General features: G+C 28.3%; 1 protein-coding gene across 1 annotated transcript in view; it reads right to left on the reverse strand.

Annotated features, from left to right (window-relative positions):
• Positions 1-688: 688 nt before the first annotated feature.
• The window catches only part of LOC118187779 (uncharacterized), a 65,603-nt gene continuing 48,407 nt past the window's right edge, over positions 689-17,884 (reverse strand). The window contains exons 10-11 of the mRNA XM_035358051.2: positions 13,595-13,689; positions 689-12,440 (exon numbers count right to left, since the gene is read on the reverse strand). Coding sequence (XP_035213942.1) covers positions 12,315-12,440; positions 13,595-13,689 — 221 coding nt within the window. The 3' untranslated portion in view covers positions 689-12,314. The remainder of the gene's footprint in view (positions 12,441-13,594; positions 13,690-17,884) is intronic.

Below are 17,884 nucleotides of genomic sequence, written 5' to 3' on the forward strand. Positions count from 1 at the left end.
TGAATACTGTATATCTGAATTGTGTCTTTTTTTTTTTTTACCTTGCAAGGACAATCTTGGAAATAAGTATGACAAAGCAGCTTGCTAAATGCCTCATGGAGGACTTTTTAAGGGAAACTCTAGCTTATATCCATGTTACACATGAAGAAAACTATGAAATTTTCCATGCAGACAGTCCATTTGTTGGGTCAGTCTGAAAAAGATAAGTAAGCATAGTGATATTTTAATACAGGATATAATTATCAAATGATTAGAAACCAGCTACACTCAGAAGCAAATGTATCTAGGATCTTAATATTCTACAAAGTAGTATTTCTAGGTTAAGGAGAAGGTTTGAGAGTGTAAAAATGTTGCTTGTGTGTGACAATTGCATTATAGATTTCTTATCTGCTACTTAATATTCTAAAACGCTTGTCTCATAAGGTTAAGATAAAGGTTTCAGGTTTAAAAGCAGCATGAAAAGAGCTGCACCTGTCTGACAACTGTATCGCAGAATTCCTGAATAATTAAGATGCACACTGGTTAAAGATTCCTCAGGGAATAACATAATCAGACAAACTGTTTATTAGCTACAAAAATGGCTACTCATTCAAAAAGCAGCTTGATGTATGCATTTCTGCAAAAGATGGTAAAAAGTGTGGATATTCAAACATGTAGAATATCCCTTATACTGTATTTAGACAAAAAATCACTTTTAACACAAATTTTATTACCAACAAGGAAATAAATACAAAATATTTGTAATCACACAAAGCATAACATTTCAAAATTTTCACCTTATAACAGAGTAAACCATAAAATATTTACTGTACATTGTAACAAACACATCACCTTGTGCAATTTCATATATATTTATCACAATCACTAAACAAAAACAGACACAAAACTAAATTAATATGAAAAATGGACATAATTTTTCCAGCATAATTCAACTAAATTGTCATACAGTTATAATTTTTTTTTTTTTTTTTCAGAGCACTTGTATGAAAATGCCGAGAAAAGCATAGCTTTACCTAATGTAGAATAACAGGTATAAAAAACATTTGTACAGCAGTATTTACAATTCTTTTGAATAGAAGGAATATTGTAAAGATTTAAAATCAATCTAAGAGTTCAAAAGACGGAGAAAACACTAATACACTAACCATTTTGCTTGAAAACAGCATAGTTCTGGATTTTATATTGTCAGTTTCACAGCCAAATATTTAATTTCTTTACATGTCAGAATTTTATACATGCATGAACTATTTTACGAATAATATTTATAAGTACAGTTTTTCTTATTAAAATATTCTATATGACCTCTGAAAGAGGGAAAAAACTAAAATATAGACAGTTAAATATTAATATGAACTCTTTTTTGCTAATTTAGTATTAAAAAAGGCTATACATTTGCTAAAATTTCACCTTAGAAAAATATTTTTCTTGCAAACATTGATGAAATAAAAGTATTTGCATGAATTAAACAATTTCTGTAGTAACGAAATAAAATATTATAACTATATATTTGATTTTACAGTTCATATTCTATTTGTAAATTAACAATACCTCTCAGTCATAATCCTGCTGGAATGAAAATGTTTAGCTTTCTAAACTTTAAAGTAAGCAATAGCTGGATGTAAAATGATGAAGAAAGTTAACAAAGTTCGTTTAAATACAATTTTGTCATAAATAATATATTAACATATGTCTGTGGTGGCTTATAATCATCTGCTGGCGAGCAACTGACAATATACAAAATGCATGCTAAGTTCAAACATTTTACAATCATTTAAATACAGCTCGCATGTTTGTAATTGAACTGTACATCTAACCACAAGCACGATATGGAAAAGTAATGCAAGGTTTAGATATATGAACAATTTTCAACTGAAAATTTAATTATTATATAGCTTTTCATATTCATGCACATTGAATATTTTATACTGTACTGTCTTTTTTTTTTTTTTTTTTAATTTTTGCATGTAATTGGATACGTTTTGGAATGAATAACATGCTTGGACTTTACTGACACATTAAAATTCTTTTAACTGAAAAATTAACAATTTAAGCAAAATGAGGAAGAAAATCAGAAAAACTATGAACTCATTTTGCCAATTCATAACAGAAAAGATGGAGAGATTTGGAAAATATAATTTTCAAAATTTTTCATTACCAATTAAAAAGAATTGTACACACAATATATTAATAAAATAATCAAAAGTTATACTTTAATATCTTTAAAAGTGCCTGGAAACAATGAGAGACAATAATTAGTTCAGCTAAATCCAATGACTTTTTAAAGAAAATATTGTAATAAGTGTTTACAATTTGCAAAGACAAAGTTTTTTCAAAACATGACTGGAAATATGTAGAAATTGAATGTATAGGTAAAATACTGAGGTCTGAATAAATTACTTTGCTCTAGGAAAAAATCAAAATTTGGGAGCCTAATATAATGCAACTTAAAATACCTTACCATACATACATATATATATATATATATATAACATTGTTTTAATTTAATAGATAATTTAGTTTGGGAATATGTATTTTTGACTAGTCAAGGGTGATTCCCCTTAAGGACATAAAAGAAATATGATACCTGGTTGTCAATTAGAGATAAATTTTAAATATTTTGTTTTTATCATAAAACATACACTTATACTTTGCAAGCATTCAAATTTCCCAGGCCAACAGATAATTTTTTTTCAGCAGCAAGAGAAAGTCAGCCACATGAATTATATAGCATTTCCAATTTAAAAAAAAAAATCAATTCTCAAGATTAATTAAGCATGCTAATTTTCATTGCAAAACACTAATAAATTTTATTCCTTACTCTTATGATGTTTCTGATTTAGCAAAGGCTTATTGCCAATATGCCTCACTTAATAACTGAAATTGTATTTCTCATAAAAATAAATATCTCGTATATATGGAATGTATTAACCCTCACACAATCCAATGATTTGCTCTCAATATCTTCCAAGCCCTTAAAACAAGGCACATTTTCTTGATTATAATTTTAAAAAATGCTCTTTTCATTTTATGACTATTTCCTTTGCAATAAACTATATTACTAGTTTCTTCAATATATGACAGTTGAATAGTTAAAGAATTTATTTCACTTATTTACCTTATTCAAAACTAAAAGTGCATAATAATTATTTAAAATATAATCAACACTATATAAAAAAATAACACGAATAAGATCGGAAAGATTCCATGATCTACCGTAATGAAAATAACAAATGAAAAACTGAACTTTACTTACAGAAAAAATACAAGTTTTGATTTATTGGAATGGAAGTGCATATACAAACTCCAATAAGTTAAAGATAAATGTCATTATAATAGAGATTTTTTTAAATATTAAAAATTTAATAGCAACACTTACAGATACATAATGACTACTGAAATTTTCAATTAAAGCAATAATTCACAAACAAAAAAATGAGAAAATTTTAATATAATAAATTGAATTATTAGATACTTTGCCAGAAAGACATTATAAACAAATTTGCATAAACTGAAACAAAGAAAATAATCAACAAAACCTTTCTACATTTAAACAAACAAAAACCTAATATAACAATGTAATAACTGTGAAATCACCAAAATAAGGAAATATATATGTACATTTAATATACATTTTGAATGAAATATATACGTATATTAACACATTCAAAATATATCCTCAAACTTGCATGTAATATTACTCTGTTGATGAAAAATGGAATATGAATTTAAGCTAGCATTATGAATAAGCAAAAACAACATTATTATATGTTTCTCTCCTGATTTTGCTTGAAAGCAAAATCAACAACCGTCAAATTTCAAGCAACAACTGTCTTATTTTTTCAGCTTTTAATGCAATATACAGGGTATCTAAGAAGTCCATGTGCAAACTTTTAAGAAGAGGTACTTTGAACTGGTGTTTGATGCAGTATGCTAACATTCCACATTGGCATGGTAGACCCATCACATGGCCCCCACATTTACTTGTTTCATACAGAATCGATTTCTTTCTTCAGAACATCTTTAAAGCTAATATGTATGAAATACAGTTGCTTCTTTCATTGCCATTGATAATATCCACAAAATTTCAGGTATCTAAGATGTGTTCAGCATTATCAGTTATATAATGTTCAATCATACTTTCCTATGCGAAAATGGCTCAGACCTAAGCTTTCTACCTCCCCTCAAAGTTTGTACAAGGAATTTTAAGACAATCTATATATACAGACGTATTAACCTTTTCCCGGGGGCTGGGACATATGTGTTCCGTACTAATGATACAGCAACTGGGGGCTCAGGACAGTTTGCAGTCCATAGCAGGGGTAGGAATTCTAGCGTTTGAGGCTTAATGACTATTTTATGACACGCGGGAGAGTGTGTTCTTTTGTGGGATTCTGCTAATGGATTGGGGAAAATTGTCCGTGTTTTAAACCCACATGGCTTGTTTGCAAATTCGGTATCTTCCAGGAAATATTTTGTTGAGAGGAGAAAATAAAAAGAACAGTTTGTTACTTCGATTCTCACATGTTTTCAGGTTTTTTCCTGTACAAATACGGCTTGGAGGTCAAATATCAAAGAAATTTTATTTTCGGAAGCTCGGCTGCTAAAATTCTTCGGAAACTATTTTAAAACCTTGAATGTATTTAAAATTGCATCATTTTTTCAGTTATTTCTAATTAAATTCTTTTTAATTTCGTTTCAATTCGAATTTGAAACTGTCTTCATTTCATTCTCTTCATAAGTGTTTTTACCACTTTATTCCAATTTTTAGTATAAGGCAGTGTAGTAATATAAATGTTTCAGATAATGACAATTAATTTCAATGTTATTTCTAAATGACATGCATTTCACGACTACCACTTACTTGAGTGAAATTTTGGTTTGTTTTATGTTCTAAATGATAACTAGCGGCCGAGCGAATAATATTTCTTTAACTCTGATAATTTGACCTCAATTTATTTATCTCTTTAACTCTTTCAATTTCGATGAACGGATTGATTGCATGAACATTTCTTGTTCTCTCACATATGTAAAGGGTATATCAGCCAATTTCCTTTGAACGCCCTCCAAGAAAGCCCCTTTTGTTTAGTTCGATAACACTTTTATTTAATTCGACAAATAAAAATAAAATTATATTTGAAATAAGAAAGCTAAACTTATGAGTGTTTCATAACTATGTTTAGAAACCCTTCCTTTGATGAATCATTTTAATGGCAAAATGAATTTTAATTGTGCCACAAATGAAATACGAATTTTTATTAAAGCAGTTATTATGGAACATTTTCTAATTCAAAATTAAAAAAAGTTTCAAAACTTATTAATTTATTTTTTGTTATCTGATTTGCGTCTATAATGTCATATCTGTATCAATTTGTTCAGAAATTAGATACATTAGTTTAGGTTAATTGAATATGGGAAAGCACACAAAGGCTGCCTACCTAAAGGAAAGCATGCCTTCATGGAGAACTTTTAGGAGAAATTGGCTCGTATTCATGTTTCAATGGGGGAAACAATGAAAACCAACCATGCGGCCAGCTCGATCGCCTGATGTCGAACCTATGTCTAACTACCAGCATTCAACGGCCTTAACCTCTCAGAAACTTGTAGTGTTCAGAAAGTAATTAATTTTATGTGAGAATCGTGTTTTGGAGGGAATCAACCAGATATTGGAATACTAAGTATGTATACAGGAATTCAGATGTGTACTACTTTTTAGTTCCCTGAATTTAATCCTCAGTGCGAATCTTCATTAACTCAGTATGAATCTTCATTACTTCCATAGAAAGCAACAGTAAATAGCTTGAGATCTGAAAATTTCGCATAACAGTTTGATACCTCAAAGGCGATTTTAGCATTCTGAAAATGTAGATCATAAAAAAACTGAAGAAATATTTCACCATTCGATAAAGATGTTTACATTTTCAAATTTAAATGCATTCCTGTATATGCAATTTTGCATTCAAAGAAAAAATGGAGTAGCAATATAAATCATCGAACAACTGTTCCCTTTCTATTTTAAGGTAAAAGTAGTATCATATATCTCTAAGTGATAAGAGATAAAACTAAATTTTTGAATACATTCAAACTCAACAATGATTTTATTTTCTAAAGCTCCACGGTCTGCATTGGCATTTCTTTCTTGAACCAAAAACTATGAAGCGATTAAATAAATTAAACATCTTATATCCCTGATGTAAAGGCAGATCAACTCTGGGACCGCTATTTTCAATGCCACATGGAAAAAAATAAATAAAAAAAAAGGTACTTTTCCGTTTCGCCGGCGTAAATCTCGCCAAGCAGACTTTACTGGTGACAACATACAGTATACAAATAAAAAATTTTAGTTCTTAAGAATTGTTTATTTTGAAGGCATAAACATTTTAATATCGTTTGAAATTTTGTATAAAGCCAATAAATTGGTAAAAAGACAATTTGAGAATTTACTATGCTTTTATGGTTCAACATCCTGATTCACCGATTCATATCACGTGACCCCAAGTGATCTCATGTCACGTAAACTACGCTACAAAAGTCTAATTCTCTCAGTAATTATGTACATTAACTTCAAGTTAAATCTTAATTTGGAATACAAGTTTAACTGCAAAAATTATTTGAATTCGTACAAATAGCTTACTCAGAAATTACTTCACTAGTGCATTCTCATTACAATTTATAAATTTAACTTTGCCTTTTCTATATTTTCCCCATCAGGGTGATTGCATCCTAATTGACGTAATTACCGCGAATAACTTTAAGGTATAAAATGGGACTATCTGGTATGTAATTGTATGCCAGTATTGAAAGAAACAATCAGTCTGATAAGAAATGGCTGCGATTTGTTTTGAAAATGAGGCGTAAAAGGTTACGAGCGAGGATATTCCGTTTGGCATCGGTTGTACCATTATTGGCAACTTTATCGCCTGCGCCGGCTAAACGGAAAAGTACCAAAAAAAAAATTCTTGACTCATGCATTGTAAATTTTTCTTAGTGCTGCCGTTGTTCAATAATAATTTAGTGCAGTATAAACGCAGTGAGCAAATTCTATTTCTCCAGGAATGAATATTACCAGAGGTGTAAAAGTATTAACACTCATTTTGGAATCCGAAAATGCTTTTTAAATGGCACTTGTAATAAATGAACTCTATTTAATTTTCTCTTCAACATCAGAATAATAATACTATTAAAAATTAAAATGCATATATTGTTTAAAGGAAATGTTTGAATATATTAAATCACTGAATTTTCGATACGATGACAAGTGAATATATTTAACACTGATTACCTCGCTAGTTTTTTAGTACATAATATAGGTGCAAGTTTAAAAAACTATTTTAATCATAAAATGGAACACTTTTTAGAACAAAATTTCTAGTTATAGCATACATTTCATTTGAAGGTAAAATAATACTTTTTTTTTCCTTGGGAAAACTGTATTCATCTACCTGCAGTGTGAAAGCGATTAGAGTACATCCCGCATTCTAACGCCTTGAGCATTGGGAACTAGATTGAAAGGAAATCCTGAGCGTTTGCCTGCCTGCCGACAAAAGAGCACTAATCACCCACTCGTTAAGGACTCGATTTAATAATTTTTCCCCCTTTCCATAACTGCTGAGCCAAGAGCCCCCAGTGAAGGTACACAACTGTTTTTCGAGCCCACAGAAAAGGTTAAGTGATGTTCCAATCATATTACAATTGATCTTTCAAGACACAAGTCCACTACGAAGCATATTCTTTGAAATCTGTTTATTAACTTTCTCTTAATATAAATGTTATTATATTTCCTTTTTCATGAAAATTATGTTTGAAAATTTTAAATCCAAAGATATAACATTATATAAAAGCTATCATTTTTTTTTTTTTTTTTTTTAATGAAAGCAGTAAAATAAAACTTTTATATTTCAAAGTATATGCATAGACTAATTATAATTTATTTATTTCTGCATGCTATAGTTCAAACATAATTAAAATACAATTAATCATATTAAACTGAAAAATAAATTTAAAATATTTACTAACAAGAAGCAAATATTTTCCATAGTTAAACTCGTATATTTAAAAACACAAAAGTGACAATGTCAACTTAATTGCAGTAAAATTGCAACTTACAGCAATCAGGAGTCTGCAGAAAAATAGAATTAACATTTGCTAATAAAAGACTACGAAATTAATACATAATAACATTTAGGACTAAATAAATTTGAACACTGTAAATTTTAAAGCCAATTAAAAGTTAAGAACTACAATAAAAAACAGATTATGTACACACATTTTGAACATTTCATACTGACAAAATGACAGCTCTTGTCAACCATTAAGTAAGAAAACTGGATCAAATTTTTAATTATATACAATTACAAACATTTATATAAAAGATTAAACTAATAAAAATGCAAATCACACAAATATACATATACATTAGAAAACACACAATTCATTATGGCAGTGTCTAATACATATTTTAGAATTAAATCATAAAATATATATTCAAATATATACATTAATAATTGGCATAAAACGTTGTCTGTTAACTACCCTAACAGAAAGCAGCACACTGGAAAATGCAAATTTAACCATACTAAATTCAACATGAACAAATTTATTTCCATAGCAAAAGTTTTGCAATTTCTACTTCATACTTAAAATATTTTCAAAATAAACTTTTGTTGATATGTTGCAATATAATACTGCCAAAATTTTGAATTAATGGACAGATATATAAGGAACTGGGGGAAGTATATACATAAAAAGGTGGGTGAACTTTCTCTTATTTACAAAAATACAAATTAAGAAATAAAACTAGATAGCACATACATATTTAAGGCTATTTTTAATTGCAACAATTTCATGTATTTGCAAATAACAATGTAACACATTAACAGTTACTGTAAGTTTTTGCCAAAAACATGGAATTTCTGAATTATCAGTGTAATAAAAATTATACATATTCCAATTTAAAAATAGGTGCCAACATAAAGAAAGGAATATAGAGGTTTATAAAGAAAATAAACCTTTATGAAGTTTACAGAAACAATTTTCTATTCTTCATAAATACACAAACATGTGTATGAAGAATAAATAAGAACAAATATAGAAGTTAATTAACTTAATTTCATTAATTTTATTTGGTCCTAACTTTTATTAATCTTTAAAAGATTTTCTATATGGTTTTCACATCTTTACAAAAACTGATCTCTTATATTACTCTTCGTTCAAATTCTACTTTTAACTGCCATGAAAAAAATTTGTTTAATTTTCTTTCTAGATTTATTTGCTGGTGACCATGTAATATCTTCACTTTACTATGTGATTACAAATAAAACTGTGAGTAGTAATTTAAAATAATATTCAGCAGCCAACATAAAGAAATCTTTCAAATGTCATTTGTTAGTAAACTGCACACTGTTTACACAAATAAAAATCATACGAAGCCACTTCATTCCTCCCTAAATTATTAGCTCCATTGCTATACTACAATTAACAAATATTCGCAAAACTAAATTTTTGTAAATAGGATATCTATTCAACACACAATTTAAATTTCTTTGATGAATATAGCAAAATCAGATTAATAAATTTTATTTTGCTAGACCGGAAACGATTGACCAACATTTTTAAAATCTACTCAAACATGAACATTTTTGACAATCAAATAATTCATGAACTGTGTTTAAAAGAATGGATTTTGCACATGGAGAGAAAAAAAATTGTTTACTTACAAATACTGCCAGTACAGTGCAATGGAATGTTTCACAGTTATTTATTACAGCTATACAAATCAGTATATTAAAATTCAATAGATTTCTTTATTACTCAGATACAGCTGGCATTAAACTGAAACAAAATATAAAACTTCTTATATAAAATTAAGTCATGAATCATAAAAAAAAAAAAAAAAAAAAGTCACCGACTATAATATCTAAAGAAAGTAACACAAACAAATAAAAGAATTAATATATGTTAAAAAAAATCTCTTCCTTGAAGATGCAATACACAATGTAAAAACTGTATATTAATATAAAATACATATTATAGTTGTTAAAGTGACTAGGAGGAAAATTGCAGTAATAACTGCAACAAAAAGCAAACAAATATTTACAGGAAAAATATGAATTTTTAAGTTATAAATATGTTACCGTGAAAGACCGAAATTGGAGAATGTCGACTTTCACTGGAGAATATCAACATTCACCAAATACGTCGGTGAAAAACCGAATATTTCACTATATTCTTGTATATTCGGACCCTCACCGGTGTATGTCGACAATCACAAATATGCTCTGGTGAAAGTCGAAAAGAGAGGTCATAAAGTGCCATAATAGTTTAAGTTGTTGCAATAAATAATATTTGAATGACATAATTTAGTAAGTTTTTAATTACTGTTATTTTATTTTCTCATTTAGAACATAATGTATAATTAAGTAAGTTTATAACTTCTATTATTTTCCTTTCTCATTTTGAATGTATTGTGTGTTTTAGGTTCTCATGTTCTCAGTTCTTTTTTCAAGTCTCAAGTGCGTTTATTCGCAACTGAATTACGGAAAAGAAAATATAATATTGTTATATGTTCAACATTCATCATTAGTACTATGTGAATGTTGACATTCACTGATTTCGATCGACATTCTCCAGATTTCGGTGTTTCACCGTAACATATATATATTTGTTTGATTTAAAACATGTGTGAACCATCATATGACAACATGCATAATGATGGAATTTCTCTGGGTTAAAATTAAATAAGTTCCAAATAAACTTAGGGATGTAGCATTTTGTTTGACAAAACATCTAACTATTCATTTTTTTTTTTTTTTTTTTTTTTTTTTTTTTAAATATTACAGATTCTATTTTTCCTATTTGCTTAAAAATTGATCAATATAGCAAAAGAAAAGTTAAATCACAAGAATCTAAATGGAGATCTAAAAAGCTACTGAAAAGCTTTTATTTTGAAAATAATTTAAGATAATGCATGTAATATCACTGGACTCAAATTTTTTATAATTAAATAAAATAAAAACTTAAATTTAATATATAAATTTAATAAGTTTTAATAAATTGTTTCCTGATGATATAAACATTAATTCTAATAGCAATATTTCCTGTAGTAATCATCACCTGCTTATTAAAACATAATATCTGTATGCTCCATATATACTTTATTACAGTAATATTAATTTTTTAATATTAGGCCATTTTTAAATATCATATTATAACATTCATAATTCACTAATATAAAACTGTTAAATATCCATCCATTTTAATAATGAAAATCTTTTAAATATGCTTTTCTCAAAACTAAATGTTATATTTAACAGAAAGAAAAAAAAATATTACAAAATTAAATAAAAGACACAAAAATATAAGTCAACATTTGTTTATATTATTTTTTTAACTTTCACAGATAATTTGAACAGTCTATCTCTTAAAATTTTTATTTTTCAGTTTTAAACATTTTAACTGTGTGATAAACTTTGGAATTCTTAATAAGCATTCCAAAGTTCTAATTAATACAGTAGCAATTTAAAAAATATACTAAAATCATCACACATTCCAGTTAAAAAGTAGTTAATTTTTAAAACAATTAACGGCTACCTAAAATATGACAATACTATAATGATATGGTAACACATGTTGCCAGAATATAATTCCTGTAAAGTTATAATCAAACAGCCTTTTAAATATTTTATTTTTAGAACAGTTTAATTTTATCATAATTCCTAATTATAAATTATTAAACACAGTTCACAATTTTGAGCAAAGAAGCTCTGCACTGATAGTGAAATACTTTTCATTCTTTTAAAGAGTTAACATTAAATAGGAACTTTTGCTCAAACATGATATATTGTTAACAACTTTCAATAGTATATTTATAAATGGAAATTTACCCCTAGAGATAAAACATTAGCAATATTCATAATATAAATAACAAATAAAATGACAATGCAATACTGTCCAAATGCATAAACTTAGGAAAACTTATGTTTAACTGGAAAAATATAATGCTTTAAAAATATTTTTATTATAGCAATCATGCAAAACAAAAATATACTACTTCCACATAAAATAACATTCTTCTTAAGTTGCTTTTGCAAAAATTATGATTCAGATTCATTAAAAAAACTAAAACAAATTATAATGATAAAATCTCACTATGCATATTAAGTACAAAAGCTTAAGAACATGATTTATATATACTGCTTGTTAAAAAAGACAAATGAATGCATGGCCTTATAGCAACAATAAACATTATAAAGGATTTAAAATTTTTAACACTAATAATTTTAAAAGCTTAATATGAATACACATGGCTTTAACATATTTTACAAAATTTTATCCCAGTTAAAGTCATCTTCAATATCATCATTATCATCTCCTGTACATGAATCAGGAGTATGAACTGAAGAAGAATTAAGAGAAACATGAGAAGGCAATGGCACTGGACTTGTCTGAAAACAAAAATATAATTCTTAAATAATCCGAAAATAAAAGTTAATTCTTAAAGACAGTGAAAATAAAAAACATGATTCTTCTTAAATAACTAGTTTGAAAATAAATTATCATTCTTAAATGAAGATCCATATTAATAAGTATCTTCAAACAATAAATATTACATGATTAGTTCTGCTGTATAAACACCTACTGGGCAAAGAAAATACATGAAATCCATAAGCAAACAAAATACAAACTCATTTTAAAAAACATAAAAAAACTTTTAAAATCATGAAACACAGCAAAATTTCTCAGTCAGCCAGTTAAAATGGAGAATTTCAGTATTTTTATTAAGAGCAGCAAAGTACATTTTTCACATTTTTGCATAATAAAAGAGCTTTTAAGTTTAAACAAACTCATGTTTTTTAACTACAAATGAAATATAACACAATATTTTTTTTTTTTTAATATAAGTTTACTTTCCATTTATATCCATAGTAGATTATCCACATCAGTCAGTTTAAACAAAAAATTGTCCTATTTCTGACATATTTAAGACCATACACATGGCAAAGCCAACCCACACATGTGTATGCCATATATATGTGTTTTAGAACACAAGGGCATGAAACTTTTCACATCTGTGAAAAATTTCTGAAGACCAAAATGAAAAATTGGCTGCAAAAATGCAAAAACTGGCCATACAAACTTTTGTTTTATCTAGTAAAGTTTCTCGTTTCTTAAAAAAAGGGCTCCTCTTTATGAGTGGGTACATGCGGAGCTGAAAAAACAGCCAATCAAATGTTTTTCACCAATGAGTTGGTGATTCTTTGTGAGGATGCTGATAATCAGAAGGTATCAAAAATATAGTTAAATCAAATACTTCCTTGTTATTTTTTTAAATTTAAATTTATATTTTATTTTTTATTTTATTTATTTATTAATTATTATTATTATTATTTGTAATTTCATGAAAATAATTTTCTCGAGAAGAAAACAGCATTGAATCTTAAAAACCAAACTGTTTGCAACGATCATGTATTTTTAATTTACAGTTCATGTTTAATTTACAAGCATCACAAAAAATTATACATAATAATATCCAGTTTATGTATTGAATAAGCATACACAGTAGGTAATTTAATAGAATGTTTTAAAAAATTGTATTTACCTCGGCTGGTGAATGATAAGATAAATTGCTGCTTTCAGCAGAAAATGCATGTGGTGAATTGTTAGAGTTCTGAACAGATGAAAGCATGCATGAATCTGAAAATGATAAAATATTTTAAACTACTGTATCTTTTGTATAAGATTTAATTTAAATGCCTTATTATGTTACAGAGTAATGCATTTTCAAGTCTACACTGTTAAAAAAAAATTTAACTAACATGACTTCATATACGAGGGCTATCCAGAAAGTAGATTACGTTTTGGAATAAAAAAATAAACAAAGTATAGGAAACAAATTTTATTATATACAGATGAAAGCCACACTCAAATACTACTTTTCTACATAGTCACCATACAAATTAAGGCATTTATCGTAGCGATGTACGAGCTTGGAAATTCCTTCGTCGAAAAATTCGGCCGCCTGCACCTTCAACCACTTCGTTACCTCTTCTTGCCTTCCATCTTGCACAAAACTTGTGGTAACCAAGCTTTTCGCTGATGATTTCGTGCAACAAACTTCGCGAAATTTGTGGAAAACTCAAAGAAAGTTCCGTTATTGTGAAATTTCGATTTTCACGGACTTTAGCATCGACTTTTTCGAGAAGTTCGGCGGTCACTATGCTGGGTCTCCCACTTCGATCTTCGTCGTGAACATTGGTTCGGCCATTTTGAAATCTTATGACCCACTGACGCACTCCACCTTCAGTGATAATGTTGTCCCCATACACTTCACGAAGCTGCCGATAGATTTCTATCGGTTTACAGTTTTTTGCAGTCAGAAACCTTATTACTGAGCGCACCTCGCAGCTCGCGGGATTTTCAATTAACGCAGACATTTCAAACCGTCACAGTATCTGAACGGAGCACAGCACGAACCTCTCACTAGCACGGCTAGATGCAGACTGAGCTGCGCAACGCTCTGACCCCAAGATGGCCGCGCTAGCCCCGCCCCTAGCGGACACAGACGGAAACGTAATCTACTTCCTGGATGGCCCTCGTATATGGTACGCAATTTCCCACAAAATAAAGTTTTAAATAATTCATAAAGAATTCTTTTACATGGAAAATGTTCTGGAGAATCACATGTTGCAAATTCTTTCATGAGGACCTGCTTGCTGTCAATCATGATCGCAAATATCTATACAGGCATCTAATCATCAGGACTAAAGCAACATTAAAAAGAGAGTTGAACAATCACACAGATAATTTTGTAATGTTATGGATGGAATCGATAAGCATTTACTCAAATACTTCTTCTCACCTAAAAATGCATTAAAGCAGTGATTCTTAGTCAGTGGTATGCAAGGAGAAAAATTGGTGTTAAAGAAACAAATTATTTTTAAGCAATTAAATTCAAAAATCTCGTGAAGAAAAAGAACAATTGATAAAAATTTCCTATGATTGAAATCTAACAGAAGATTTAAAGAATAACACATCTGTTAACTTTTCGCTAAGGGGGAAAAAAAAAAAAAAAAAAAAGAATTTAAAGGCATTCAAATAAAGCTATCAAATGTTTATTGCCTTTTTGCACAAATTACTTATGTAAACAAGTATTCTTTTCCATATTATGTTTGAAAAATATACACAGAACAAAATTAACAGTGGATCCTAATTTACGGTTAAGGCTAAGTGAAATAAGACCAGACATAAAGAAATGATCTCTCTTAAACAGATCTAAATTTCACACTAAATTAGAGAATTAAAGTATTATAACTTGACTTTTGATAATTAAAATAGTAACCAATTTTTAACCTAAAACATTTTATGTGTGCATATTTAATACAAATAGCTAATAGGTTGTGCAAATTGCAATATATACATATACATTTTTAAATATTTTATTGAGAAACTGAAAAATAATAATTATAAAATGCAGTGGAGGTACCAAAGTTTTCCAATATTAGCCTAGATGGTGCATGTTAGTCAAAAGGTTGAGCACTGCTGCATTAAAGACATAAATATGATGTATCCCTTTAATAACAAGTAAATGTATAAAGTGTAATAATTAGGGTAATGTTTTCCTGGGAAGCATATGGACTCATCATCTTTTTAGAACAATTATCCATTTACAGCTATTCTTACTGCTACTGCCTCCAAATCAGTGGACATGAATCTAATCAAGCCTTTCTAGAATGACTTTAAGAAACAAGTAGCATTACTATAACTATATAAGTTATCAGGAAATGACATATCATCAATTGCAATTATTTGAAGTTTTGAATTTCTGCTTTATGGGGTACTAACTCATTTGTTGAGGAGTAGAACACATATATCATAAAGGATTACACTAATAGGCACAGATTTTTAGATAACAGTAATATACAGCAAACAATTTTTACAGGTCTAATTTTACAGCATTAGCCAATTTAAATTATATAGATACAAGAATGCCTGTTTTACTTACCAACAAAGAAAAGATAGATCATTAAAAATGTTTAGCTAAGTTAATTCTAAGAAAATACTGTTTAATAAGTAATTATTTACAGTATTCAAATAATAATTGAATAATAATATTTAAATAACATATAAAACAAATATATAAATTAATTTAAAATTTGCCATCTACTCATTAAATAAACAAATAGCATTATCAATAATTTAGCACTTTTAAATACTTAATGACACCATTCCTTTTAACTATACACACTTGTAGGTATATGTGTGTGTTTAAAGTGTGTGCACATGTGTATATACAATCAAAAGCTGCTATAATGAACTGGAAATTTGGTTCAGAATATCTAGTCTTCTGTTATATCTAATTTGGTAAGAAAAAAAAAGAAAATCTGAAAGCTTCCAGGTTTTAGATTACGGTCAAAGGAGGTTTAACGCTTTGTGTGTTACCTTCATTTTTTAAATATTATGTTTTTTACACTTAAACCACATAAAATTCAATTCAACAGCAATATCACAAAATATTTAGAAACAGCACAACAGCATATCTTTAGAATTTCTGATAAACAGTCTCGCACCAAGTGTTGTTAGTGCTCGCTTTGAAATCGAGTTTGCTAATCAAAAATTCATTTTTGATTAGCAAAGTTTTACAAAATTAGAAATAGATAATAAGACAAACTCCAAATTCAAAATTCAGGCTTCCAAGTGCCCATGTTTGGTTGGAGGACTACGTTATTAAAAATTTGATGGCTTGTTGTTTTTTTCACATTGCAAGAAAAGGGGGGAAGGATTATTAGCACTATGACATCTCTCAAAAAAAATATATATATATATATAATAATAATAATAATAATAATAATAATTACTCTAATTTAAGGAAAAAATAAATTTTATTATGGTTAATTACAATTCTTATTAAGAACAATTACTAAATTTATTTTCCCCCTTTTTAAGTTTCATCAAATATTAATAATTTTACACAATTAATTCTTAGTATAAAATTATAGTTTAAATCTGTCCCTTCAATTACACATCTCCATCTAAAATACATACTTATAATTAGCATTTGCCAAGACAATGGCAGATTGATGTTTGTTTGAATTGTGAACCCTTTCAACAATGCTTGCTTGGCCTATTTAAACTTTTTTCTTGCATCCAGTTTTTTACTCAGTGTCAGTTTTTCCACATGATATCCAACTGTAGATTTTGGTAAACTGTATACCTGACAGATATTGGTTTGACTATAGCAATTCATTATTTTTCCTATAATACTCACCATACCTTCAACAGAGAATGCTATATGTTTACCGCTCAGAACACAAATGAATTTCGGACACCAAAAATTTTCCTAGTACAGTGCGAAAACAGTTAAGCAAAAGAATATGTGAATTTTGCCATTTTGGAAGATATAAAATGTAAAGAGAATTTTATCACTAATTTGCCCTATCCAATATCCAGTGAAAATGCATTTATTTTTCTCAAGATACATACATTTGCTGTAGCCCTTATAAAGAAAATCCTAAATCTTGCATTAGATCTACAGAATGCATCCCCCCCCCAGAAATAGTTAGAAAACAGAACTTCAACAGCATTTTAAATGCTACTATTATTTATTACTACTATTTCGCTCCTTGAATGGCAAAAATTTCAAAATTTCAATCACACAGCATCAACCTTGACTAGAGCTCTGTTTACAGCTTTTTATCTCCCCCCCCTCAAGAAATGCATGGAATCAGAGAAATCATTCAAGCTCTTTGACTAACAAGGTCACAAACACCATATGATAGTTAAATAAATACTTATTGTGTCCTGGTTCTCCAAGAACTAGGTGTTACACCTACTTGACATAATCTTTGTTTAGAATATGCAGAAACTTGGGGTGAAGGTAAAACATATAGTA

The sequence above is a fragment of the Stegodyphus dumicola genome, chromosome 7, assembly GCF_044657685.1.
Source record: "Stegodyphus dumicola isolate Sdum_Otavi_A_Nest chromosome 7, ASM4465768v1".
Taxonomy (NCBI): Eukaryota; Metazoa; Arthropoda; class Arachnida; order Araneae; family Eresidae; genus Stegodyphus; species Stegodyphus dumicola.